Below are 27,554 nucleotides of genomic sequence, written 5' to 3'. Positions count from 1 at the left end.
AGTTGGAAGATTGGAGCGAACTTCATGAGTTGGAGATTTGGAGCGAACTTCATGAGTTGAGAGAGACAAGCGAACTTAATAAGCAAGGTGATTGAAACAAGCTTCATGTGCATACCATTTAGAGCGATCTTCATCTTCAAAGCTACATGAGCGTATCTCAACTTCATGTTCAAACCTACATGAGCAAATCTCAACTTCATGAATTAACATACATAAGCGAATTGAACTTCATAAACTCACCTACATGAGTGAACTTCATGATTGGAGGGAGATGAGCGAATTTTACTTAAGAGCTTTGTTTGAGTGTATGTATAAGTGTAAGGATTAAATCAATGAAACAACAAAAGGATTGAAGGGAAGTTCATTTGAAATTCATTTCATCTCCAAGACCTCAAGAACTTCATGTCAAACTTCACAAAATGGAGGAGATGAGTGAGCTTCAGGAATTGAGCTACATCAGCGAACTTAAAAAATGAAAACACATGAATGAATTTTACAAATCAAGCTTCAAGAGCGAATTTCAAGAGATGAAGAAAGAAATAAGGAGATCACACAAGAAGCATTCACTTATACAAAAACTTGATCTACAACATCAACGACATGAAGGGAGTCACAAGAGAAGAACTTCGGAAGGAGAGAGACGATAGTGACATCAGAAGTTCATCAATTTTTCAAAACCAAGATCTATACCTTGCACTTTCATGATTGAAGCATTCAAGAGGATACTTTCAGAAGAGTTAATCAAAGTTAGAAGATCATCATCATCATCGCGGAAGCTGGACAATGTTGAGTATCAAGAAATATTCCTTCATGATGATCTATCAAACCTACAAAGTGCAAGTTAAAGGTGGCGTCCTAGTCATCATCCCAATCACTATCTCTACCAATCAAAGAAGCTCCACATCCGCATGTCTAGAAGCAATGTACCTGACTCGTACATGATGGCACAAACTTCGAGGCACCTACCCTTGTTATCTATTGGTCATGCCAAAGTGTTGTAGTTATTTTATTGGCCAAATTGAATTTGTTGGAACAAACCCTAATTAGGGTTTTCATTTTAAAATCTTGGCTATTGATGGAGATTTGATCCTGACCGTTTATTGTAATGAGCTCTCATAATAAAGCTCAAGCTCCTCATTTTGTAAAGGCTAATAGTGCTAGAATAGTGAATAATTAGCAAATAGATAGTTTTAGAAGAATAGCAATTAGAATAGAAGTTAGATTAGGAGAAGGCAAAGATTGTTGCCAAACTTTGTTGTAAAGAACAATTGATTTCATTGAAGTTATGGTGAATTCAGTTTGTTGCTTCAACCATTTATTGTAATGAGCTTTCATTATAAAGCTCAAGCTTCTCATTTTGTAAAGGCTAATAGTGCTAGAATAGTGAATAATTAGCAAATAGATAGTTTTAGAAGAATAGCAATTAGAATAGAAGTTAGACTAGGAGAAGGCAAAGATTGTTGCCAAACCTTGTTGTAAAGAACAATTGCTTTCATTGAAGTTATGGTGAATTCAATTTGTTGCTTCAACGACTTGCATGGTCTTTACTTCTCAATTTACTTTCATGTTGATTAGATTGAATGGAAGAATTTGTTGAATTCATTTGTGTGGAATCTGTTTAGTCCATACCACTAACCTCTTGCTGATTGTAAGTGTGCCTTGCGTGATCAACTGGAGCGTTATGAGCTTAAATTCAAATTGTTATGCGTCCATTGTTTTTGCGTTAACTTGAATGGTGAGCAATGTTTGATGATAATGATTTGAACATCTTTGAAACATCCTTAGAAGATTGCATCGAGCTTGTGTCAAATTGTTCAGTTTGATGATGAGACCTCGCTTGGTAGGATTCCATCTAATCATTTATCCATCTTCTTACATTCTAGGCCTTAGAATAGACTTTCTCAACCCTTCACCTTTTGCCCTTTTTTCAATAATGAGTTAGTTTAGGATCAAAAGCATCACAAGATCGTAACATCAGATGATCTAAGTTCTAGCGATTCAAGCATTCGACAATTCAACGTAAGTCCCCTTGTGATACCAACAATCACATCAACCAACTGTGCTTATCCACAAGTAGTGACCCTACATATGTGAACCTTGGAGTCTTCTCAAGTGATCCTTAAGCTAATTTGCAGCATTTGAGAAACTTTGTTCAAGAGAAGATAAGATACTTTTGGGTATTTTATTCCGTGTTTGCATGTGCATAAAAAACACATCAACATGATGGCTATTAAAAAATAGAGAAATTTTTAAAAATATAGAGAAATTTCAAATATTCATATCATAACATTGTTGAAGCATTCATCATAGACATTGTAGAAGCTTAATACATAACATTAGACTTGAATTGAGATTTCACATGAGAATTGACAAACAAATTAACAAAATACAAATGCTTTCATTGTCAATGTGCATACATATTATAAAAGAATTACAACAAAATGCCCAAAGGCCCCAAGTTTCAACTATAAAATGACAAAAAACATAGAAAATATATGTCTGTCCCTAATCAGGTGATGCGATTGGTAGGTCTGTATCAAAATTGCAGTTTGAGTTTAAGTCACTGGTAGAATATGGGTGTAATGTTTCCTATTGGGATTGCCCTAAATCTTGCCCTTATTATTATCAAAACTGTTCGCTTGCTTGCTTTATAAATTCTGAAATTGGTTATGAAGTTCGATGCTCCCTTGAATGGATCGATTTATCTTCTTCTTGGTTTTATGCCTTCTTCAATTGATGCCTCCTTCACTTTATACCCTTCATGGAGACTAAGGGTCACATCTTTTGGTTATGAAAAGATACATCTGTTTGGCAAAATTGTTGCCCTTTTACTTCTTATTTAATTTTCGCCCGTCTCTCACTTCTCAAATCTGTCTTTACTGCTTTTCAAATCTGCATATATTCCATTTAAGGTCTGCATATCTTCCTCTTCTAGATCTGCATATTCTTTTCTTTTCTTCTCAAATCTCATTCAAGATCCCTCCATATATTTATTCTCTGAATCTGCTCTAGATCTCCTCCAATTCTGCTTCCTTTTCTTCATTCCATTTGACCCCTCTTCCCTTTTATATCTCCCAATATGAGGGAGAGGTCACACCTCGTCATCATGTATGCCCTTTGGCAAAAGACACAACCTTTCACAATTCCCCCCTTTGAAATAGTACAACTCTTCATAGTTTATGTCCTTTGAAAGAGACAACACCTTTCACTTATAACACCCTTTGAAAGTGTGCAACCCTTCATTTCCTTCTCATTTCTTCTTCTTCCATTTATCCTTCTTTTATTCCTATCCTTCATTCTCTCCTCCTTCCTCTCCTCTTTTTCAAATGAATTCTTCTCCCTTTTATATCTTATGTTTGAGGGAGTCACATCTCATATGGTCATGCCTCTCGACCTTTCATTAAAATTAATTAACTTGTAATTATATTATATTATATTATATTTTATTATTATTATTATTTTATAATTTAATTATTATTATTATGTATTATTAAATCTTATTTAAGGAAAGGGACACGATTGGTAGGTCTGTATCAAAATTGGAGCTCGAGTTTGAGTCATTGGTAGAATAGGGGCTGGCTTAGGCAACGGCACCCCAAGTCTCCGAGTCCCCAAAATGTTTCGGGGACGGGGTTAGGGGTACTGGGGTAAGGGACGGGTCCCCATGGAGCACAACTTTTTTGTGATTGTTTCCTTTTTAATCACATTAGTTAGTAAAGTGGTGTTGAATCTTTGTGTAAGTTACCTCCTAAGTGCATGTAAGGTACATTATATGATTTATATACATGACTATGCTAGTTGTTTTGGTTCGAATTAAAACTCTTTTCCTTCATATATTTTAATTTTTCACATGCTTTTGGTTCTAGTTATAGGTAATGTTTGTGAATTATCACGAAGCATAGACTCACAAGGCACAAATTGATGGATGATGTATATCTAGAAAATTATCATGTCAGAATGTGGAGTGTGTGGAATCATGATAAGAAAATCTAGATAAACGTTATTTTATGTTTTTCTATAATTTAGTGCTTGTGATATACCATGCTTTTCTAAAATTAATAAATTCACAATTGTCTTTCAAAAATTAGTGCTAAACCTCGACGGATGTTCCTTCATTGTGTTGGTAGTTGTGTACCCAATTTAGATGTTGGGACCAATTGCCACATGTCCATGAGGGGTTGGCCTCTGTTGGCACTCTGGCCGAATGAAAACCCCACGCTTAATGTTGATGGGTGCCATTTACCATTGGTTTGAGCTTTTGGCGCAGTGGTTGCCCAACTTGGTATCAGAGCCATAGTCTTGAGGTTGAGCCTTGTGGAGTGTGGTGGGCTTGTACCCTTGGAAAAAACATTCATTCGTTGTGCAAGTGGACATGTACTCAATCTAGATGGTAGTGCCAGTTGTCATGTGTCCATGAGGGGGTTGGCTTGTGTTGGCACTTTGGTGGGATGAAAACCCCCCTCGATATCCACGATCACTATATTACGATAATAGATACTTTCTATTTCCTGTTAATGGTTATCTATTGTAATCTACTGTAAATACTTAGTTAGCTGTTAGTTTTCTGTTAGCCAGAATAGAATGTTTCTATTCTTCACGATCGTTTCCTAAGGAAACATCGTCTCTCATCTTGTATATAATGATCTCTTGATCTCTGTTAATATCAAGCAAATATTTTACCAATTACTTCGTAATATGGTATCAGAGCGGTAGTGATCTTGGGCGGATTTTTTTTTTCCTATAATTCACATTTTCGTGTGAGGACCTGTAATACATGTTTGTGTGAGGACCTGTAATTCACGTTTTTGTGTGGGGGCTATCGCAAGGTTTTCTTTTCTGTGCGTTCGTGCCCGCGTTCGGCGTGAAGGATCTTTGTTTTGTAACTCTCGTGTGACCTCTACTTAGGTGTTTCGTGCGTCCGCGACCTCTGTGTGTCCGCGACGTCATTCTATTTCAGGCTCGTGCGACATTCTTTTTTTCAGCCGCAACGTCTCTTCTGTCTCGCGCGACGAAGTTTTTTAACCTTTCTCTATGCGTAAAGACTCTTTTGTCTGCCGCAACGACATTCTTCAGCTTGCGTCACCTTGTCTGCAGTGTGCGGAGCCTTTTTGCTAGGGTTTCGACATTTAAAAAAAAAAAAAAAACCGCGTTTTTGCAACTCGGCTAGGGTTTTTAACCCTTCAGATTTAGTCGAATTTTTTTCTGCTTGCAGATTCGTGGTGGGTTTTTCGAGAACTCACCTGGTTTGTCTGATTTTTCAATGTGCCTCGATTTCGTGCCTCAATTTTCGAGCCAACAGATCCAAATTCTGACAGCATATTCTTTCTGGGTTTTTCAAGCTCTCTTCTGGGTACCTCTTCACTTTTTCTGGGTCCTCCGACATTTTGCCTCCGAGTACGTGCCTTCTCAGTTTTTCATTGAAATTCGTGCCATGGCATCTTTGACGAATATTCTGCTTGAAGGAAATCAAAAGTTCAATGGTTGGAATTATAGCACGTTGAAGCAACGGATGCTCACCATCTTCGAATATCACGGCAGCGATCGGGTACTACACGTCCGACAATAGTTGGTCCTGATCAGGTTATGACCAGTATAATCGAGAGGCAGTGATGCTTCTCAAATTATTTGTAGCTGATGATCAGCTCCCTTAGATTCCATCCTGCAAAACAGCTGCTGAGATATGGGCGCATCTCAAAACCCTACATGAGACTTCTGATAAAAGCAGGGCCTTCTTTCTCAAGAACACTCTGTTTTCTATTGTCATGGATGAGCGGAAATTGCTCCAGAATCACCTAAATAGGATTCAGGAAATCTGTGATCAGTTGCTTGCCATTGGACGCAAGATGGAGGAAGAGGACATTGTGTTAATCATCCTCAAAAGTTTACCTAAGTCCTACACACATTTTATCGAAACTCTCACCATCACTTCTACTGGTGTTGATCTGAAGTTCACAGATCTCTGCACACTTCTGCTTCAACAAGATTGGTGGACACAATAGTTCGGTAGCAGTTCCAGCTCCACCTCCATCGAACAAACCTTTGCTGCTAAATCTTTTCACAAGGATAAGGGCAAGTCTCATTCTCAGCAGTCTTCTCAGTAGAAACCCTCTGCTCCTGTTCCAGAAGGCTCCAAGAAAAAGAACGTTCAATGCAACTACTACCACAAGTATGGTCACATGAAGATTGAATGTCGGAAGCGCTTAGCTGCCCAATCTAAGCAATCTAGTTCGCAGCCCAAAGTGAACAGTGCAGAGCACACTGGGCAGACAAAATCTGCCTTTTACGCCTTCATGGCTAAAAGACCTGCAGATCATGTCAAATCGTTTGCCTAGTACATTGATTTAGGTGCCTCTCGTCATTTCACCCACCATCGAGACTAGTTCACTGACTACTAGCCTTATTCAGATTCTGTTATTTTTGGTGGTGGGGAAGAATACACGATTGTCGACAAAGGCAACATTCAGATTTAGTCTGCTCGGAGGAATCTCATTTTCCTCTATGTCTTCCTCGTTTTAGAGATGGAACTAAATCTACTCTCAGTCAGTTAGATGCTGCGACACTCTCCACGGTTGGATGTCACCTTCAGTTCACATCAATGCACCATCACTGATAGGGAGACTCAGTCAGTTGTTGCAGTTGGTCTTGAGGATCATGGTCTTTTGAGACTTGCAAATTCTGGTGTTTCTCAGGACCTAGCTATGGCTGCTCGGCAGTCTTCTGTTAGTATTCTTTGGCATCAACGGTATGGTCACTTAAATGTGCATTATCTCTCTAAGCTTGCTCGGGAAGAGCTTGTCCTCAGATTGCCAGAGATTTAGAATCAGCAACTTGGAGTTTGTGATGCATGCCAGGCTGGGAAGCAACATCGCATACCCTTCAAAAGTGGTGATTCATGGCGGGCTTCTCAGGTACTTCAGCTTGTTCATGTTGATATCTGCGGCCCTATGGCTACTCCTTTTGTTCTTGGGTCCAGGTATTTTCTGTTGTTGCCCAACTTGGTATTAGAGCCATAGTCTTAATGCTGATGGGTGCGATTTACCATTGGTTTGAGCTTTTGGCGCAGTGGTTACCCAACTTGGTATCAGAGACATAGTCTTGAGGTTGAGCCTTGTGGAGTGTGGTGGGCTTGTACCCTTGGAACAAACATTCATTCATTGTGCAAGTGGACATGTACTCAATCTAGATGGCAGCGCCAGTTGTCATGTGTCCATGAGGGGGTTGGCTTGTGTTGGCACTTAGGTGGGATGAAAACCCCACTCAACATCCACGATCACTATTCACCACGAGTCGAGGGTTTCTGCACAGTGGTTGCTTAACAAGTATTAGAGCCAAGCTCTTGAGGATGAGCCCTATGGAGTGTGGTGGGCCTATAATGCTCCCTAATTGAACCTTAACGGGTGTTCATCGGGCTAGCAAGTGTGTACTTGATCTAGATGGTGGGGCTAGTTATAATGTGTCTACGAGGGTGTTGGTTTACATTGACACTTTGGTGGGATGAAAAACCCTCTCTTAATGTTGACAATTCACTATCATTTAGGGATTTTGACGTAGTGGTTGTTTAACTTGGTATCAAAGTCAAGGCTCGAGGTTGAGCCTTATAAAGCGTGGTGGGCATGTAATGCCCCACACACTAAACCCTAGGGTACATTCCGCCATTGTGTTGGTGGGCATATACCCGATCAAGATGGTGAGGCTAGTTGTCACATGTCCATGAGGAGGTTGGTGTGTGTTGGCACTTAGGTGGGACAAAGAGCCCACTCTTAAGTTTGAGCTTTTGGTGTAGTGGTTGCTTAGCCTACTATCAGAGTTGAGTTCTCGAGGTTGATCCCCATGGAATGTGGTGAGCTTGTGATGCCCCTAGTCAAATGTTAGTGGGTGTTCCTCTTTCTCGCTGACAGACATGTACTTGTTCTAGATGGTGGGGCTAGTTGCCATGTGTCCATGAGGGGCTGGTCTATGTTGGCACTTTGGTGGGACGAAAAACCCATTCTTAATGTTGATGGACACCATTCATCATAAGTTTGAGCTTTTGATGTAGTAGTTGCTTAGCTTGTTATCAAAGATGAGGTCTTGAGGTCGAGACCTATGGAGCATGGTGGGCTTGTAATGCCCCTTCGCTAAACCTTGACAAATGTTTCTTCATTGTGTTGGTAGGTGTTTACCAGATCCAAATGGTGGTGCTTGTTGCTTGTGCTAGCACTCTGTTTGCATGAAATACCCACTCTTAATGTTCATGGGTGCCATTCTCCATCCATCTAAGCTTTTGCATAGTGGTTGCTTAGCTTGGTATCAACGTTGAGGTCATAAGGTCGAGCCTTGTGGAGTGTGGTGGGCTTGAATGTCCTTGGCTAAAGCTCGATGATCATTCCTCTTTGTGTTGGCAAGTGTGTTATTGATCTAGATGGTGAGGCTAGTTGCCACATGTCCATGAGGGGGTTGGACTTCACTAGCACTTTGTGGGGACGAAAACCCCACTTTTAACGTTGATGGGGCTCCACTCACCATCAATTTGGGATTTTGGCATAGTGGTTGCTTACCTTGATATTGAAGTGGAGGTATTGAGGTCGGGTCGTATAGAGCATGGTGGGCTTGCAATGCCCCTGGATGAACCTTGACAGACATTCCTCCATCGTGCTAGTGGATGTACACCTAATCTAGATGGTGGGGCCAACTGCCATGTGTGTAGAAGGCGCCTAGCATGCATTAGCACTTCGGTGGGATGAAAAACCCTTGCTTAGCGTCAATGGGAACCATCTTTGGTGTAGTGGTTTCTTAGCTTTGTATTTGAGCCACTGTGCCAAAAAGCCGTAACTAATGATGAATGGTGCCCATTAACATTAAGGGTGGGGTTTTTGTTCCACTAGAGTGCCAGTGTCGACCAACCCCCTTGTGAACATGTGTGGCAATTGGCCCCACTATTTGGATTAGGTACATGCCTACCAGCATGATAGAGGAACATCCGTTGGGGTTTAGCCAAGGGCATTATAGTTTCATCCTTCAGTTTCTATTTATTTCTTTGTCCAGCTTGGGAAGATGTATTGAACTCAAAATGCCTAAAAGTTTCATAGGATGTTTGTCATCTTCTCAAAAATACATACAAGAAAAACTTTATGCAAGCATGAATTAGAATTTAAATGTTTACAAAAGTTAAGGATCATACAATGGATCAAATGACGATGATGAAACCAGGTACAAATCTGCCAGACAAGGGCACCAAATGTAAGATGATATGTTATCTATCTTTGCATGCTATAGAAGTGCCTTGATTTGCTGTGATTTCATGAAAGAGTATATATTAGAGAAGAGAACTTTCCTTAGAATATGTTGATGTTAATTCACATGAAATGGAAACCAGCATAGATGTTGTCTATGCACAAAAGCTTCTTTTGCAAATGCATGTCTTGACTATTTCTCGAACACCTATAGTGAATCATTAATTATTTTTCCACTTTAGCTCTTTTTAAAATTTTTTATTGTTGTATGTGGGATGATCATTTTTCTTACAAGATCCAAGTGGATTCACAAGACTGTGTCCTGAGGACCCAGAAAATTAGCCTTAAAAGATCCACAAGATACAGATGACAAATCCTAATGAACTCCATTGTGCAAAATTTAAAATATCATAGTTGTTACAAAATAGGTTCATAAGTGTATTCCCTTCTTTTATTGCTTTGTCCCAAAGCAATAAGAGTATTGGAATTTGAAGTCCTTGAAGAAGAAGCCTTGATGTTGCTGCCTGTTGAATGAAATGGCCATAGAATCATAGACAATACTTAGTAGATTCTTCCTCAAAGGGGTAAATTCTTTAACTTCTACCCTCTATTTAGAGAAGCATACTGCATTATCACAACTACACTAATAGATCTTAATTCTTCTTCAATTCCATCCCCACAAAATAGATTTTGAATTTGAAAAAACCTAGAAAGAAATTTGATTGGCTCTTATATCATTATCTACAAAATGTGAGGTGCTTAATGGAGGAGACTGTGGAGCTCCAACTTGTTCCACTTTAGCATAAAGAAATTGCTTCTAATGCTTCCGTTGTGATGATAACCAAAGAACTTTTGTTAGATGTAATATATTGACCAAATTTTTAACCAAAATATTGCAATTTTCACAGTATATGATGAATAGGCATTTCGTCAAACAGTTTGCATACAAGCAGTTCCCTGTTTGTTTTTTAACTTGTATTGAGAAAATATATTAAATAATCACCATAACATTAATTTCCCAATCTTCATAATCACAGCAGCTTATTTCATACAAAAATCAGTGCATAAAATAATCAACATCTTTAAATGACATTCATAATTAAAGGCATTCACAATTAAAATTAGTTTGAGTGGCCTTCTTGCTTTCCCATCTGGCCTCACTTGCACTAGCTATTTCCTCTAGTCTATACAGTACTCATTGGTCACTTAGGTAACTCGTCTGACACTGTTGAAAGCAGTGATATAAACAATTTTTTTACAGTAATATACCCATTTAAAGTGCGAAGATAAAAAATGAACTGTTTTTTTCATAACCAGTTACATGTGTATGAAAAACAAACAATGATTTAAACAGAAGCAATATGGCAATATAAATAAAAAACCAACAATGTTTTTAGTCTATTTAAAGTACAATCAAAACAAAACAATACTTTTAAAGCCTGGTGCAAATGCAAATGCAAAAAACAAACAAACAAACAATTTTTAACCCATTGTAAGTTGAAAAAAACTACACATTTGGGACAAGTGGAAAAAGAAAAAGAAAAGAAAATTCTTTCCCATTTAAAATTCAAACAAAATAGATCTTATAAATCTGGATTGCACAAGGGGACTACACATTTGGGACAAGTGCAAAAACAAAAAGAAAAGAAAATTCTTTCCCATTTGAAATTCAAACAAAATAAATCTTATAAATCTGGATTGCAAAAGTGGTATGTTTTGCCTGTACCCGAGACATCATATAGACCCTGGTATGTCTTTCTGTAACTCTGCAGCAGTAAGAAACCAAAGCTGGACAAGAATCCTGATTTACATTTTTGAGAAAAGTGTTGCCAATGTGTTGGATTTTGCCAAGATCAAGGGATCAATGAAATGTACAAAATAGAGACACAATATAGGATAAGAATAAATTGTATTCTCATCAATAGAAAATGATCAATAAATGTTACATACAATGTAGATGAGCCTGCTTATATAGGCAAGGCTAGGGATATGTATGAGCACACAAATATGACATGTGGCTCAATGAGAAAAAAGGGTAGGTAGGAAATAGGTGTGGGTAGGTAGGAGAAATAATATAATATTCCACATGAGGTGGATCACCCACCGAAGGTAGAATTATCACTCCACAATAAGTGGATATGATAGTGTAATAACAAGATCAACACCATAAGAGGTGGAATTTCTCCTACACACACTATCCCAATGTGGCACAAACACCCAAGTGTCTCATATCCAAACTACTATGAAATGCATTATCCTAAGTAAACTTAAGTAAGTGTAATAATATCCATGATGAATAATTATTTACACCAACACAATGAAATTGGTGAAAAACTGACTCTGTATACTATTTCACATCTGAAAATGCTTGAAAAATTAAAAACAAAATAATATCTAATCTGCTATTAAAGTCTAGGGAAAACCCTGGGTAAGAAATCTGAAACCATTAAAACCGAAATAATACATACACTTCTAAATGTAAAAACAAATGAGACAATTGTAATTGCTTGATTATCATTGAGAAATGAGAAGCAATATATATAGGCAATTACATTGATCAAGTTTCTAAAAGAAACTGAAGAAAATAGACAGCAACAATAGAAAGATTCTAACTAAATAGAACTAATAGAATCTCAACTAATATATTACAATATTGACCATTAATTAAGTAGATATTTATTCTAACACTAAAAATGAAACAAAACATAATTTTTGTGTCTGTTGGACAGTAGATATGCACGGTACAGAGAAGAAACACGAGCTTTCTTGAGAACCTATGGATGATGACTTAGGCTCAACAAAAATCTTTTGGGGAAAAAATCAGCAAACTAAAAGTACAAGATATTTAGATGGGAAAAAATTGGGAAAAAATCAGATTTAAAAAAAACTTAAAAAAATGATGAAGAAGAGACAAAGCTTCTTATTTTTAAATTTAGAAGGATTTCCATAGCATAGAGATATATAGAGCAAATAAAAGAGAAAGTTTAACCCATGAATTGTCCAAATGAATAGTTTGGAAGGATTTCCATAGCATAGAGATACAGAGAGCAAATAAAATAGAGAGTTTTAACACATGAATTGTCCAATTGAAAAGTTTGTCCAAAATAGAAGAATGCAGTGTAGCATGTAAGCTTTGCTACTAAATGATTCTTCGGTAAGTTCTGTATGAAGTGATTGCTAAGTTAACAATAAAACAGTTCATTGAATGATAGGCGAGTAAACCTCTAGTCTTGTTGTATGATGTGAGTGGATGGTAAAGTGTTAGAACACTACATTCCCAATTATTATTAATATGAAAAGAATGTTTAATCATACAGAGTGGACTATCATAACAATGAAAACTTTGAAAACTTAGTAAGGCCTCAAAACAGCTACAATAAACATGTTTGCATCCCAGTAGGATAAAAGAAAAAAACATTTTATCACTCTGAAATTTATGCAGCCATGGGTTTTTATACATCCAAGGGTTTTTGTACTATAACTTGAGAGAAGGATAAAATGTTATGAAGACAAAGATGATCTACACATAACATTACCTGTTCACTTCTAGTAATGAGACTAAGTGAAAAAATGAAACTATAACATTGTCATATTCATCAAGCAAAGCAATGATATGACAAAGAGCCTAAATTAGCATTAAATTTATGCCATTTAGCCAAGAATACAAATTATTTCTTTCCGAAGAACTGATTTATAAGGCTACTGCTGTAGAAAAAGATAGACCATCAAATGTTGGTTGGACCAAATAACCAACCAATCTTCACAATAACAACTTAGTTGTGCAGAAAATCAAGATAAGAAGTAAACACAAAATTAAACCATGATAAAGTAGACATAAAATATGAAGTGGACACAATGAGCTAAAATATAGCTTCAAAATATAGATCATTCACCTATAATAACAGTAAAATACTATCTCTTTGGACAGAAGCCCCACAAAAATAAAATGTAGATTTAACGTTTTTAATCTTGTTGATTTGAATTGAAAGATCCTTGTGATGTGTACATCAGAAATTTATTTAACATTCGAAGTAGATAAGAAGAAGACACAAAACTAAACCATGTGTGACAGCGTATTTAAGACATTGACAGAAATCTCAGCATCTGAATATAGATAAAATGAAAGCATGACAAAGAAGACACAAAATATGAAGTATGAACAGTTATCTAAAATATTACCTCAAAATATAGACCATTAACCTATCATAACAGTAAAATACAATCTCTTTGGACGGAAGCCCCACCAAAATATTTAGATTTAATGTTTGAAATTGGAAGGTCCTTGTGACACATTGAAAATTTTATTTAACAGACTATTCATATATTTGTATGCACTGGTGTAATGGACACCCTAGAATGCCCAAAAACTAACCCCACTGCTGATAGGAATTTAGTCAAACAGTTTGCAGCCAACTCCTTATTCCTCCGTTTAATGTTTTAATGTTTTTTTTTGTTTTTAAGTCTTTGCACAGGTATGAAACCACATAACATGAACTAAAAAGAATCTACAATAATAGGCAAGCTGGAAATTGAACTACTGCTGTTATAATATTATTTCCAGAATTAACAAAAATCAAATACATAGCAGGTTATTTTCAACTCACTAAATACTCCAGCATTTTGACATAATGTTCCAACCAAAATTTCTAATTTTGCTGCTACAGTAACATGAATAGTGCTGCATGAATAGTGCCAGGTGAATAGTACCCGCGTGAATAGTGCCGCGTGAATAGTACCCGCGTGAATAGTGTCACGTGAATAGTACCCGCGTGAATAGTGTCGCGGCCTGTAGCTGGAAATGCAACCAAATAATGCTGCTGCTTGTAGCTGGAAAAACACCCAATCTGCCTGTAAATGAAGCTGATAGCAAAGGATTCCAAAGGCCAAACCCCAAGGGAATGATGTCTAGAATGTCACAAGAGACGATAGACGTCCTCTAATGCCAAAAACGGATCTGCAACTCACACACCAAATTCTTCTCATATTCCACCTCTCCAATGAAGCCACAAAAGCTCCCTTTTATTCTTTCTCCAAGGGCGACCCAACTCACTCAAGCAATGTGGGATAAAACATGTTCAATATAAAACATATTAAAATATTCACTTATGTCTCCCTTGGTTGCCCCTTTGATTTACACATATCTCCATAAAATAAATATTAAAGTAACACTTTAATATTTTACAATTAAATTAAATGTTACTTTAATAAAACTTCAGGCATTAAAATATATTAGCAATCGGACTCCGAATAGCGTGAGTGATAGCTCGTCGGAAAGCTCTTGCCAAGGAGTATCAAATCCAATCACCAAAACTAGCCCCCGTTGTGTCCTGCTGACTTACTAAAAATAGTAAGTATGCCTGAAACTAAGTAAATCAACTTCGTTTTGGCCCAAACTGGAAATGACTAGGCCAAAACACTCCAGGATCCCTTTAAACTCTTCGTTAGCCCTCGGGACCATGTAGAGCTAGGCTAACGCACATATACTTGGTCAATCTGCTAGAGTGGGGACATTACAACTGGTTAATTTTTGTGTAAATATTATGTATATGGAATGAAATTATAGAATGTAAATTTGCCTCCTTTTGACTTAAATGCACTGCCTCTCGACTCCCTACAAGTTTGCAACTAGTTGTGCATTCTTTGCATATCCCAGCCAGCTCCCATTTGTAGTCGTGCCCTATAAATAATATGTAATTATGTCATAAAATATTTCATAAGTTTCTAGGGTTTCACAAATTGGTAGGAGATTGATTAAGCTTTCAGATGCAATTTAAATGCAAAACAATTGTTGAAAATTGCAATCAATGGTTTTTCAAAATGATGGGATTTTTTTGGGTAAAAATCATCCATGGGATTGATTCACAAAAAATCGGGATTCTTTTAGGGGAAAATCATCCATGGAATTGATTTGCAAGAAATCAGGTATAATTTGGATTTTTTGGAGATTTTTGCTTCTCTAGTGTCTAGTACTATAAGGATGCTTTCTTGGCCAAAAACAGTTATCAAACTGCACAAGAGCTTTATCATCAACAATCTAATACCTACAGTGAATAATTATCTAATTTTGCACACTAGGCCTTTTTTTTATTTTGGCACATGGATAATCGGCTTCCTTACAAAAGAAAAAATGAACCAATGTCCAAATAGATAGGTCCAAGATTGGCTCCAATGGACATATAAATTGGGTTGGGGGCAAGATACACTGAAGCAAATCTGAATAAATCGCATTGCTAACTGTTAAAGTGCAGAACATGGTTACAAAAATTGCATATTTGGTGCAATAAATCATGATTCTGTTGTCTGGTTGATTAAGTCTTTTTAAAAAATTATGTTTTTTTGATAAACCAGTAAAACAATTCATCAAGCAAAAGACTTCACTAAAATCATGATTTTAGTGGAAAACCAGTCAAACAATTCATTGATCAAAAGACTACATTAGAATCATGATATTTGCATACTTGTGATTTTTTGGTTATAAAATTTAGGGTATCCGATTTTTTTTTTCCCAATTTCTTCAGCATTTTTTCTATATTTCCTTAACCCTAACCCTTATTTGATTTCTTGATCTTCTTGATGATTTTAGAAAACCTTTTTTTTTTTGGTTTGTGAATTTATTCCCGAAAAAGATTTTTGCTATCATGCTGGAGAATTTAAATATTATGTTTTTAACAGAAAAGGTTCACAATGAACTCAACCGGGCAGGCTTGACTACCTAGCTTCCAATATTGTAAGGCACTGACATAAATCCTCTTCATATCCTCTTAGGGCTACTTGGAGATTATGATTATCTGTTAATGTCTTCTACGAGGATTTATGAGGCATAGGAATTCATGACAGAGAACATATATAGAAGCCATGTGCAGGACACAATATCCTTCGTAGAGGTAAGGTTTCTTATGCTGATTGATGTATCCAGCATTGGTTCAAGGTGAGAAGGCATAAGCAGACTTCTATAGGGAAACTTGAAGAATTACAAGAATCTATTCGCATATCCATGGTTGGAAAACTTGGACTCCACTTACACTTGGCAGGCTCTTGGGAGAAGAGACAAACATAATTACAAAAAATAAGAGAAATTAATGCATTTATAAAACACATAAGTCAATTCTGATTATTGGTTTGTCATCATTCAAAGCTTACATATGTCATATGATTTTCAAACTCTCAAAATTTGAAATTTCAAAGTGAAATAATACATTATACTACTCGCAGATTGATTTGATTCAAGTAACTCCTCACATCACAATTAAAAATTTATGAAATGAGCACAAAAAATGATTTTTTGACTATTTTAATTTCTGGGTCTTCTTTTTGGCATTTTGCTATAGGCTAGGCCATGCTTGAAGGGCATGAATCTGTGTCTAAAACTTGGCTAGTTTTTTGCATGTAATAGAGACTCAGTGGTTACCCAATGTGGAGTAACCACCAAGTCCGGTCAGTGCAGTGCCTTGTGGATTTTGATTTGCTAGTCCCTGCAAGTTTTCGTACTATGCACATAACTATGAAGTAGTGAATAAGTGGAGTCATTTGATAGGGTATCACAAACAATTGCCCTTTCACATATCGTAAGAGATTTCTTAAGATGTGGCGTGTTCTAGTTACTCACTAGAATGCAAAACTATTTATAAGAAAATGCTAAAAGAAAGTACTATTCTGATGCTTCCATGCTTATTGTGTTTTAGTTGTTTTGTAGGATTGATAAAACACTTGTGGATAACTTCTTTTGAGAGCTTTGGGGATGGTCTATTCTGAGCACTAACTGAAACCCTAGAAAAACTCCAAATGTGAAAATGCATTGTCTGATCGGTGCTATATGCAAATGCTACTGTGAATGCATGCTCGTGGGGTAGATATTTATCTTGGTAAAAATGTAATGCTATTTTGCTTTTTGCTCCTCTGGTTTTCCAATTTTTTTTTGAAGAACTTATGCTTAATTAGTTTTCAGCATTTTCCAATCTCGAGATTACAACACATTTGATTATGGATGTTCTTATGTGGGAACCAATGAGTAAAGTTGCAAGGCCAATCTACAATTATAGTAGATCTTTTATCCCAAGAACTCCAGATTTATCATATAGTCTAATGTTATTCGCTTTAAGTATGTACTTTTGATATTGTTTGGATCACCTCCTATTGCACCAGAGAATTATGTCATTTTTTTAGTAATTTGGACTTCACAATACAGAAATAAAATAGATATTGAATCTCTTTCTCTATCAATGAAGTTTGAATTTAATTTGATAAAAAAATGATTATAGAAATTAACATCTTATCCATTGAAATTGCATATGTGCTTGAATTTTAAGTTTTTCATGAAATGATTTGCAGGACAGACACCAGAAAGTAAAGCTTCAACTGGCCTATACAAACCTGGAGAACAGAACTATATACATGCAATTCTAATAACTCTATTATCTGCTGCAAGCGGAGGAGCCAATTACTGTTTTATACGGGCAGCAGCAAAGGCTTCTGAACAACCTATGTAAGGTCTTCTTTCTATATCTGAGGGCATTTCCCAAATCAAAGAAACAGGGCTAATTTATATATGTTGTAGTTATAAATACACTATGAAGTTTTTAATTTAGCTACAACCTAAATGATGTACTTAGCATCATATTATTGTTTATATGGAATAGATAAATATATATCTTGGAATGCATATACTTGAATTGCAGTATCATGGTGCGATCCATATTGGGCACAAGGCTATTGAAACCACTGATACCAAATAGTTCAAATCATGGCTAGAAAACTCGTACTCAACAATAACTTGACTGACCCAAACTTTTCCAAATCTTAATCTCAACAAAAACTTGATAGATTTTCTGAATATTAAAAAAACATATATTTGTGAAAAATTCTCCAAACAGCATGGATGCTACTGAATTTAGGGAACATATATTACCGACTTCCTTTATTTATAGATCAAAAGTAGAGTTCAATACAAATCATAGGACCAAAAATGAGTCAATTTCAACATGAATGATAGTTTGAGCTTTCAATGTTTGTAATTTATAAATTTCTTCTACAACTAAAGCTCAAAAAGGCTGCTGCTGTGTAGGTGTCTGGAATTGGATGGTTCTTCTTTAGCTCCTTGTTGGGGAACACTATGATCCTCAAGAAGAGCATATTGTGAATTGGATGAATCTCCACCTCATGGCACGCCTTCCTCCTTATATGCCTTCACTTGTGGTTGCTTCCTCCAAATCAGCTATATTTGAGTTGATCTATGCCTCGTCTCATATCCGTCCCACAACAGTTGTAGATTACCATTCTATACATTGTACCTAGTGTCCTATGTTTCTGAACAAGGTACCTAGGCTTGCCACCATAATCCTACTTGCAAATGCCATTTTCTTTTTGAAAAAATAGAAACTAATGCTAGAAAAATGGAAAGAAATTGAACAAAACCCTATCAGCTTAGTAATAAGTACAAAATAAAACTAGTTTCTATTCTCTAACTATTAGAATAATATTTCTCTTTGTGTTATTAATGGTCATTTAAGTTGTTTCTAACTTCGCCTCTAGTTAACGATTGTTTCTTTTAGAAACATCGTCTTTGTAACTCTATTTAAAGGAGCTTTGTCTCCTTGATTAATTGAACAACATCGATTCTTTGCAATCTATATGCTTTTGCATCTGTATTATGGTATCAGAGCAGAGAATTAAATTTTTTTGAAAATTTTTTGTTATTCTAAAAATTTTCAAAAGGAATTTTTTAGAAAAAAATTTCAAAAGTTGTTCGAAGTGGTTATCTTCCAGTTCATGGATTTTTTGCTGCAAATCGTGTTGCGTGTCTTTGCCCTCGATCCGTGTCTATTCTCCACGTGGTTTTGCTCGATCTGGTTCATTCATGGTCGCCTAGGGTTTTTGCAATTTTGGACTAGGGTTTTGACCCATCAATTCAAGTCAAAATTTTATTCTGGTTGCAGATTCTTGATGGGTTTTTCGAGACCTCAATTGGGTCGTCGTCAGATTTTTTGGGGTGCATCATTTTTCCTGCTTCAATTTTTGAGCCGTTGGATCTGCATTCTGATTTCAGATTCTTGGTGGGTTTTTCGAGAGCTTTTCTGGGTTGGTTTCATTTTTTTTTGGGTGCCTCGTTTTTGGTGCCAACGAATTTGCCTTGGAATTTGTGCTTATACTTTCTCAGTGCATTGATCTTCATACCTCGAGTTTTCTGCATTCAACATCTTCTTAGTATCTTGTTTTTCGTGCCTCGAAAAGCGTGAAGATAGCTTATGGGCATCGATGTTTGTTTCGGTTTTTTAATATTTTTTTACCTAAAATTTTTTTGATGGGTTTTAATATTTTTTTCCCTTAAAAAAATCTGTGGGTTTTAATAATTTTGTCCTCAAAATTTATTTGTGGGTTTTTAAAATATTTTGTCCTTGAAAAAAAATCATGGGAGGCTTTATGATTTTTTCCTCAAAAATTGTACTTTTGTTGTAGTCTGTTTTTAGTCACACTTGGAGTTGTTGTGTGAACATCTGCAGTAGTCTTTTGTTTGCAGTCTATTTTTGGGCATCTTGCTCATTTGCAATAGTTTGGAGGGCTTGTTGAGTTTTTCCTCAAAATCATGACAGTTGTTCTTGGCAAAGAAACATTAATCGTTTGGGGAATTAATCGGCAAAACAAAAGTATAAGATTTTTTGAAAAAATCGGGGAAAAATCGGATTTACAAAAAAACATAAAAAATTGCAAAAAAGCAATCAAAAACTATTTTTTTATATGTTTAAGGGCATCTCCATAGCATAGAGATATTGTAGGCAAATAAAATAGACACTTCAACACATGAATTGTAGAAAATAGATTTTCATTTTTTATATTCATATCGCGTATTACATTGCACAAAACATAACACAACATAAATAATATCTAGATGGTGATAGATGTCAAAATGTTGATTACAATATAGTTTGTGTCTTTGTACAAAGTCAACCTGTAAACTAAGTACAAAATTTCAAAAAAATCAACACAAGCTGCCATAGATCTCGGGAGGATAAACAAAACATTTTTTGTTGTTTTTAGAGGTTGAGGCGTATGAACATGTAGTCTTCCAATGTTTCATCTAAAATGAGATTTGTACACCTTTTTATTTGTTCAAGTTGAAGATACTTTAAGCTCTATGTTGCATATTTGAATCCCATTGAGCATTTCTGGTTATCTGTGAACATTTCTTTCTTTCTTTTTTTCTTGATTAAGAAAAGATCACTTTGTGTAGTATGAAGCAAGGGGACGCTTATCTATGATTCTATGTAACAATTACAATGATGATGGTTTTGCCTATATTCAACTATTAAGATACAAGGAATTAATTTTTGTTGTCCTCAATAATAAAAGGATGTAATAATGTGCTATTGCTTACCTGTATTGAAATATATATAGGATGAACATTAGATGGATAGGCATAGTTCCTTTTTAGTATGATAAGGGTCTCAATGAATGGGTTCCATTTAATAAGCAGCGTTATGTATTATTCCTCGTAAGCATTTATTCATAACAACAAATTTTAATACACTAAATTTTGATAGAAAAAAATATAAAAAACTGAATAATACTTCTGCGAAATGTATTTGGTGAAAAAATAAGCAACCAGCCGAATGTCAACATCCCCCCACCCAATGTCACAAGGTTCGAGTTTGAGTTTGTGTTAGGCAACCATTAAATTCGAACGAAATTCAACAAAGGGAAAAAGTTTGAAAGAAAATTCGTGATTAAATTCACCTTTATAAATTTGATTTTTTTAAATATAAGTAATAAATCAATAAAAATAAAAGACCATTATATTAAATCTGAATACAATATAATATAATATATTTAAAAATTTAATTCAATTATTATTAATAGATATATTAAATTTTAAATGTTAAATAATGAATATATTATAATTAAAATCTAATTTAAATATTTTAAAATATTTAATTTTAATACATTATAATAAATTTATAAAAGTTATAACATGATATATTTAAAAATTTAATTAAATTATTATTAATAGATATATTAAATTTTAAATGTTAAATAATGAATATATTATAATTAAAATCTAATTAAAATATACGTTATAATAAATTTTTAAAAGATATAATATAGTATATTTAAAAATTTAATTCGATTATTATTAATAGATATATTAAATTTTAAACGTTAAATAATAAATATATTATAATTGAAATCTATTTAAATATTTAAAAATATTAAGTTTTAATACATTATAAGAAATTTTAAAATTAAATAACAAATAGACATGTTTTAATTATAAAATATGAAAATATAAATTTTATTAGAAAAAGCAAAAATTTAAACTAAAAACAAAAAATCGAAATATTAAATATTAAAACTATAGCAGCATGACATACAAACCCTAAAATTTAAGATTGAAATATTAAAATTTCAATATTGGCATTACCCTTCTTTGACCCGAGGCATATCACGAGTTCGAGATTCAGCAGACCAACTCACGATTTCTTCTCGACGGGGCTATCGGCTGTGCGTGCGATTTCTTCTCCTCGAACTTGGAAGAAACCAAAGAAAATACCAATACTTTCCGTTGTTTTCGCTTTGTTTAGGGTTATGCTTTTTTCTGCATTTTTTCCGCGTTTAAATTGGGTTTTTTTGGCGTTTTTCTAGCGATTTTTTTTGGAAAAATCGTTGACCTAGGGTTGACCAATTATATCCGATTTTTTGGGGGAAAAAATCGGCAAACTCCCCGACTCCTGATTAATCGGGTATAGTCGCGATTTTTTGCAGATGTTTGTTTCACTGGTTCTTGGTGTGTCTTTGGTTACAAGGAGGGACAGTTCTCCAACATTAGGTTGGACGGTTGGTGTTGTTTTGGGTATCTCCAGAAGTTCTGCAGTTTCTGGGAGGGTTGGTGGCAGACTCATTTCAAGTGGCAGAGTCAGTGGTGGGCTCTTGTCTTCTGTTGCAACATGTTTTGAGAAGATGGGGGCAACCTTCTCTGTTATTTCTCTTGGTTGTTAGAATGATGACCATTAAGGGAGGGTATTAGAATAATATCTTTCTCTTTGTGTTATTAATGGTCATTTAAGTTGTTTCTAACTTCGCCTCTAGTTAACAATTGTTTCTTTTAGAAACTTCGTCTTTGTAATTCTATATAAAGGAGCTTTGTCTCCTTGATTAATTGAACAACATCGATTCTTTGAAATGGCAACCTTCTTTGTTATTTCTCTTGGTCGTTAGAACAATGACCATTAAGGGAGGGTATTAGAATAATATCTTTCTCTTTGTGTTATTAATGGTCATTTAAGTTGTTTCTAATTTCGCCTCTAGTTAACGATTGTTTCTTTTAGAAACATTGTCTTTGTAATTCTATTTAAAGGAGCTTTGTCTCCTTGATTAATTGAACAACATCGATTCTTTGAAATCCATATGCTTTTGCATCTGAATTACTAACAGTAAATAAAACATAAACGAAACCAAAACCGTAGCAGCCTAGCACTAAACATTTCGAGTGATCCAATAAAGACACAATAACAAAGCAGGGAAAATGTGATATGAGATATTTGTTGTTCCCATATACCTGCAAACTAGAGTGCCACTACTAAAAAAATGTAGTTGAAAAAACACGTCTTGCAGTTATGTTGATGTGTTTATCAAGTTAACCATATGTTTCATGAGCAATAGGTTAAACTTTGGTCTAGTGACAACTTTTGTGATCAAGCTCATAGTGGGTATTACTGCAAGTTTGTCTATTTGCCTATCTTTTTTTTGTGATAAACCCTGTTAAGGATACCTCTAGGGTGTAATCTCCCCATTTTCATGAGCATCAGAGTTCGAGGGATTAGCCTATTATTTTGACCCTCGTAGGCTAGTATGGTGGATTAGAGGGTCCAGTTTGAGAGTTTTGGAGCTCTTTAGGTGGTCGTTGTAAGTGTTTATCTCACCTGATCCTTCAGTTGTTCTGAGGAATTGATATTTAGAGGTTTCTGGTTCCGTTTTGAGGGATTTATAGTAAGTCAATGGATGTTAGAGAGGGACCCTTACTATTTTTATTAAGGCATTCAGATTGACAGTGGGAGCAGTGAGCTAGCCAGTGATGAAAGTCGGAATTATTAAATAATGGTTATTAATGGAGTTATGACATTTAATTATTATTAAAGTGTTACTTTAATAATAATTAATTATTTTAAGGGAATATTATATTGACTTCATGTGACTTTATTATTAAAGGGGATTTAATATCATAAAGTCAAATTATAAAGTGAGAGCATTTAATGACTATTACAAAAGGACATTTAATGATTATAAAGTCAAATTATGAAGTGCATATGAGGAATAATATAAATTACCAATTTCAAGGGATATATAAGTGATTATTAATATATATACTTTATATTATTTTGTTTTGCATCAAATGAAGGGATCAACCCTTTTGAAAAGTTATTATAAAGTTTTATTGAAACCCTAAAGTGGATTTCAAAAGGGAATTAAAGGCATTTAAGAGTTGAGAGGATATAAAAGGTTTCAAAAAGCAAATCAAACTCATTATTGATGATCATTTTGTCTTTTCTTTTGGGTATTGTGCATTGATACCTAGGGTTTCAGGCAATTTCAGCATTGGAGAACGGAATCTCTTCAGTGTTTATGCAACCTTGAGGCTGTGAAAGACTAGCTGAATCATTGCTTGACTGTGGGCTTCATACAAAAGTCTAGTTGGTGCTTCATTGGACAAGATTTACTTTTCTTTCAGAATCTTCAAAGGGGTTTTCAGAGAATATTTTTTGCAGATTTAAATATATTGGAAGAAGACATTGTTGAAGATCTTCATTATTGCTGCTACGACTTAATATCAGAAGTTCATGCTAGAACAGGGGCTGCTGCATGAGAGGCACGATTTGGCTTCAAAGGGACTCCATTCTTTGCACAAGGATCTGCCACATCTTCATCAATCATAAGAATTCCTTGCATTAGGTTCTTTCATGTTTTCTAGTGTAGTTGGCATCCTTTTTTAGTTGTATTAGTTGCTGTTCTTAAGCAGCTGTAGATGCACATTTATATCAGTTTGGTACTTGCATTGGATACATCATTGTAAGCCAAGAGTCTTGGCCTTTTGCTTGTCATTTCAGTTTGTAAGCATTCTCATTGCATTCTAATATCATTGTAGTCACAAGGAGTTTGAATGTCAAGAGTTGTCTCTCTCATATTTAGTTTGCATGCCAACTGTTTGTATTAATGTCTAGCTGTTGTAGGTGCATATTTACATTGTGTGGGTCATCTATATTCATTCAAAAAGACAAAAAGAATTGCATTTGCATTATGGTTCTTTGCCTAGACATCTTAGTAACCATTTGAAAGCTTTTAAATCACATTTGACATCATTTCAAGCAATCATTATCAAACTGAAACATAGAAACAGCAAGTAAAGAGGTTGTATGCAAAGTGTCCGACAGTATTCCTTAAGGGTTTAATCAGGAACTTGAGGTCAGATTAGTCAAGGGATATTACATAGGGAAGCCTCCTTTGGGTCTAGCTGAGCTTGAAATGAAGGAGAGATTTAGCTATTCTTTGAACATAAGTTTGAGGTTAGTTGCTCTAACTTTGACACCTTGGTGCTCAAAGAATGGCCTAGTTTTAGGGGTTTGGGAACTTACAACTTTGAGCACCAACATAATGATGTAATGTCCCCTTCCTAATTTGCCCTAGCATTTTCCCTAAAACATAATTTCAACAAATTAGGGTTAGGGATACATCTTACCAAATAAATATCTCTTTAATAATGCGATCTTGGGATTTTTTAATCCTGTAGTCACATCATGAACACACACACATCTGCACACACACACACACACATTAGAAACGAGACTCAAACTCAACAAAAAAACTCAATGCAGACTTGGCAAAGTGAAAAACACAAACACTCACACACACATGACATATCATAGAAACGGGATTCAGACTTGGCGTGGACTTAGCAAGGGTTACTCAACTTAGGACTTAGCAAAAAAACTCGGTATAGACTCGGCAAGACTCGACAAAGTGAAAAACAAAAGAAATTTAGAGATTTTGAAGGTTTTAAAACTTGTTTCATGCACCCGTTATTGAATAAACCTTGAAGACACAATAACATCATCAAATAGAAGCTAATTTGATCACATACACAAGTATACATCAATCACATTAGCATAAACACAAATTGTAGCTGAAGGAAATAGCAAACTTAGATATATAAATATTGTGAAATGTATACAAAACTCATGGAATATGAAATCCATGACATCAAATGTTCCACACAAATATCAAAACAACAACTACAAGTCTATGGCTTAGAGGAGCTTGCATCCCTTCTACGAAGGCGTCTAAGGTAGGTCCTGGATGATTCAACAGCCATAGTCTCTGCCCGTGAATCCATTCACCCTCACCAACATTAGTTGTGCTTGTGTGTGCTCATGCTCTAACCTCTTCCTTTGCCATGGCTATAGCCTTAGCCTCTCTATTTGCTTGGTCAACCCAATCAAGGTCGTCGTCACTAAAGACTGGATCCGTAGCCTCATTGATCCACTTAGATTTTGGATCGACCTCTAGTGTGATCGGGCTGGAGTAATGGGCCAAAACTTGTCTCTGTCTAAGACAGAGGTTCTAGATCATTCAACCTCTCCACATACAATCTATTGTGCCTCTTGGAGCATATGTTCTCAAACATATGCCAGTTGTGCTCACAACCGGAAGCGTTGCATGGTTGGCTCAAAATGCGAATGGCTATCCGCTAAAGATTTGGTGTTTTAGGACCAAACATCTGCCACTATCTATCGGAGTTGAGAAAAAGAAAAAAAAGTCTCATTTAATAATAAATTGAATAATATAAAATTAAAATTATGCCCTTAAAATATATTTTTACTTGGCTGCATTTTTGTCTGATTGTCTTTGCAAATTTGACGACAAAAGCTCTTGCCTTCTACATTTGAAAAGGTCTCTATCTCGTGGATTATAGTGCTACCATCACCAGACAACATCCACTCTATCACTGAGTAGAGCCCATTAAGAGCCTCCTCATCTGCCTTGAAATTAGGGTAGAAATGGAATGCCAGATTGAGGTAATAAGCGGCTGCATGGAGGGGTTTGTGAAGTTGGAGGTGCCATCTCCTATCAATGATATCCCAAATGGGACGATACTTACACTCTCATCTCCTCCATAGACAAATCTAATGTTCTCCTTGGCCCCATCCATGCCCTCATATATGTAGTCCAGTGCGGCTTTCTCCCCATCGACAACTCGTAGGAGAACTACCAAGGGCTCAATGAATTGCAAATATTGTGAAACATTATCAGTTAACTTAAGTGTGAATGAAAATAAACAAATAAAAGCAAAATTTGAATAAAAATTAAAACATAATGTAGAATTTATAAAAATTTTACCTTCATAATCTCTGCACAAGGGGCCCAAAAGCTTGGCTCATAAAAAATGCAATTTGCAACATCAATCCCTGTAGTGGTCGTAGCATAGGATGAGGAAGTCCACTTCTCACCAATGAACATACACCTCAAAGTTGCATTACACCGAATCAAGGATTGTAATGTGATGAAATTGGTGGCAAATCTAGTGATTCTAGGACGAGCCAACTCCTTTCGCCTCGTGTATTACCTCATTAGGCAAAGGACCCATGAATGATTATATACAAATTTGCAAATATTTTTTGCCTTATCTACATGTCTTGATCCATGGAAGCTTGACAATATCCTCCAATATGAGGTCAAGGCAATGGATGGCACATGGAGACCCAAATATAGATGGGTGCCTCTCCATCAAAAGTCTACCTGCAGCAACATAATTTGCTACATTATCTGTCACCACTTGAACTACATTCTCCTCACCCACCTCATGTATGACCTCCTCTATAGCCTCACATAGGAATGTGACATTTTTTGAATGTGTGGAAGCATCAATGGCCTTTGAGAACATGGTGCCACCTAAAATTTGAAAATAAAGCAAAATCAATGATCATTCAATAAATCATGAATTAAAAATACAAATCACTAAATCAAATTCAAATTATTCAATGCATTGAGTGAAGTAGAATGATCAATCACCTGTGGAAGAAACAAGAAAATTCAAGATCGTCCTGTTTCTCCTATTGTTCCAACCATTGGTCATGATGGTGCAACCCTGCTTGCTTCATATCTCACGCTGGTCCTCTAATGTGGCTTTTATATCAGTCACCGATTCTATCAAAATTGGGCCACTTAAATAAGATTTAGAAGGGGATTTGAACCTTGCCTCACAAATAGTGATGGCATCAACCATGTTTTGCCAATAAAGAGACCTATCACAAATAAGTTAAATAAGATGATAAGTGTGTCCAATAAAAAATCATTATACAA

General features: G+C 35.6%; 1 protein-coding gene across 3 annotated transcripts in view; it reads left to right on the top strand.

The window, feature by feature from the left end:
- The window catches only part of LOC131034649 (probable transporter vicT), a 203,985-nt gene that overhangs the window by 108,972 nt on the left and 67,459 nt on the right, over positions 1-27,554 (top strand). For 2 of the 3 annotated variants that reach the window (XM_059221844.1, XM_057966211.2), the window contains exon 6: positions 17,541-17,694. The exons of the other annotated variant lie outside the window; for it this stretch is intronic. In XM_059221844.1, coding sequence (XP_059077827.1) covers positions 17,541-17,694 — 154 coding nt within the window. The remainder of the gene's footprint in view (positions 1-17,540; positions 17,695-27,554) is intronic. 3 annotated transcript variants of the gene reach the window in all.

This window comes from Cryptomeria japonica, chromosome 5, assembly GCF_030272615.1.
Source record: "Cryptomeria japonica chromosome 5, Sugi_1.0, whole genome shotgun sequence".
NCBI classification, from domain to species: domain Eukaryota; kingdom Viridiplantae; phylum Streptophyta; class Pinopsida; order Cupressales; family Cupressaceae; genus Cryptomeria; species Cryptomeria japonica.
This window is presented reverse-complemented; position numbering and strand designations above follow the sequence as displayed.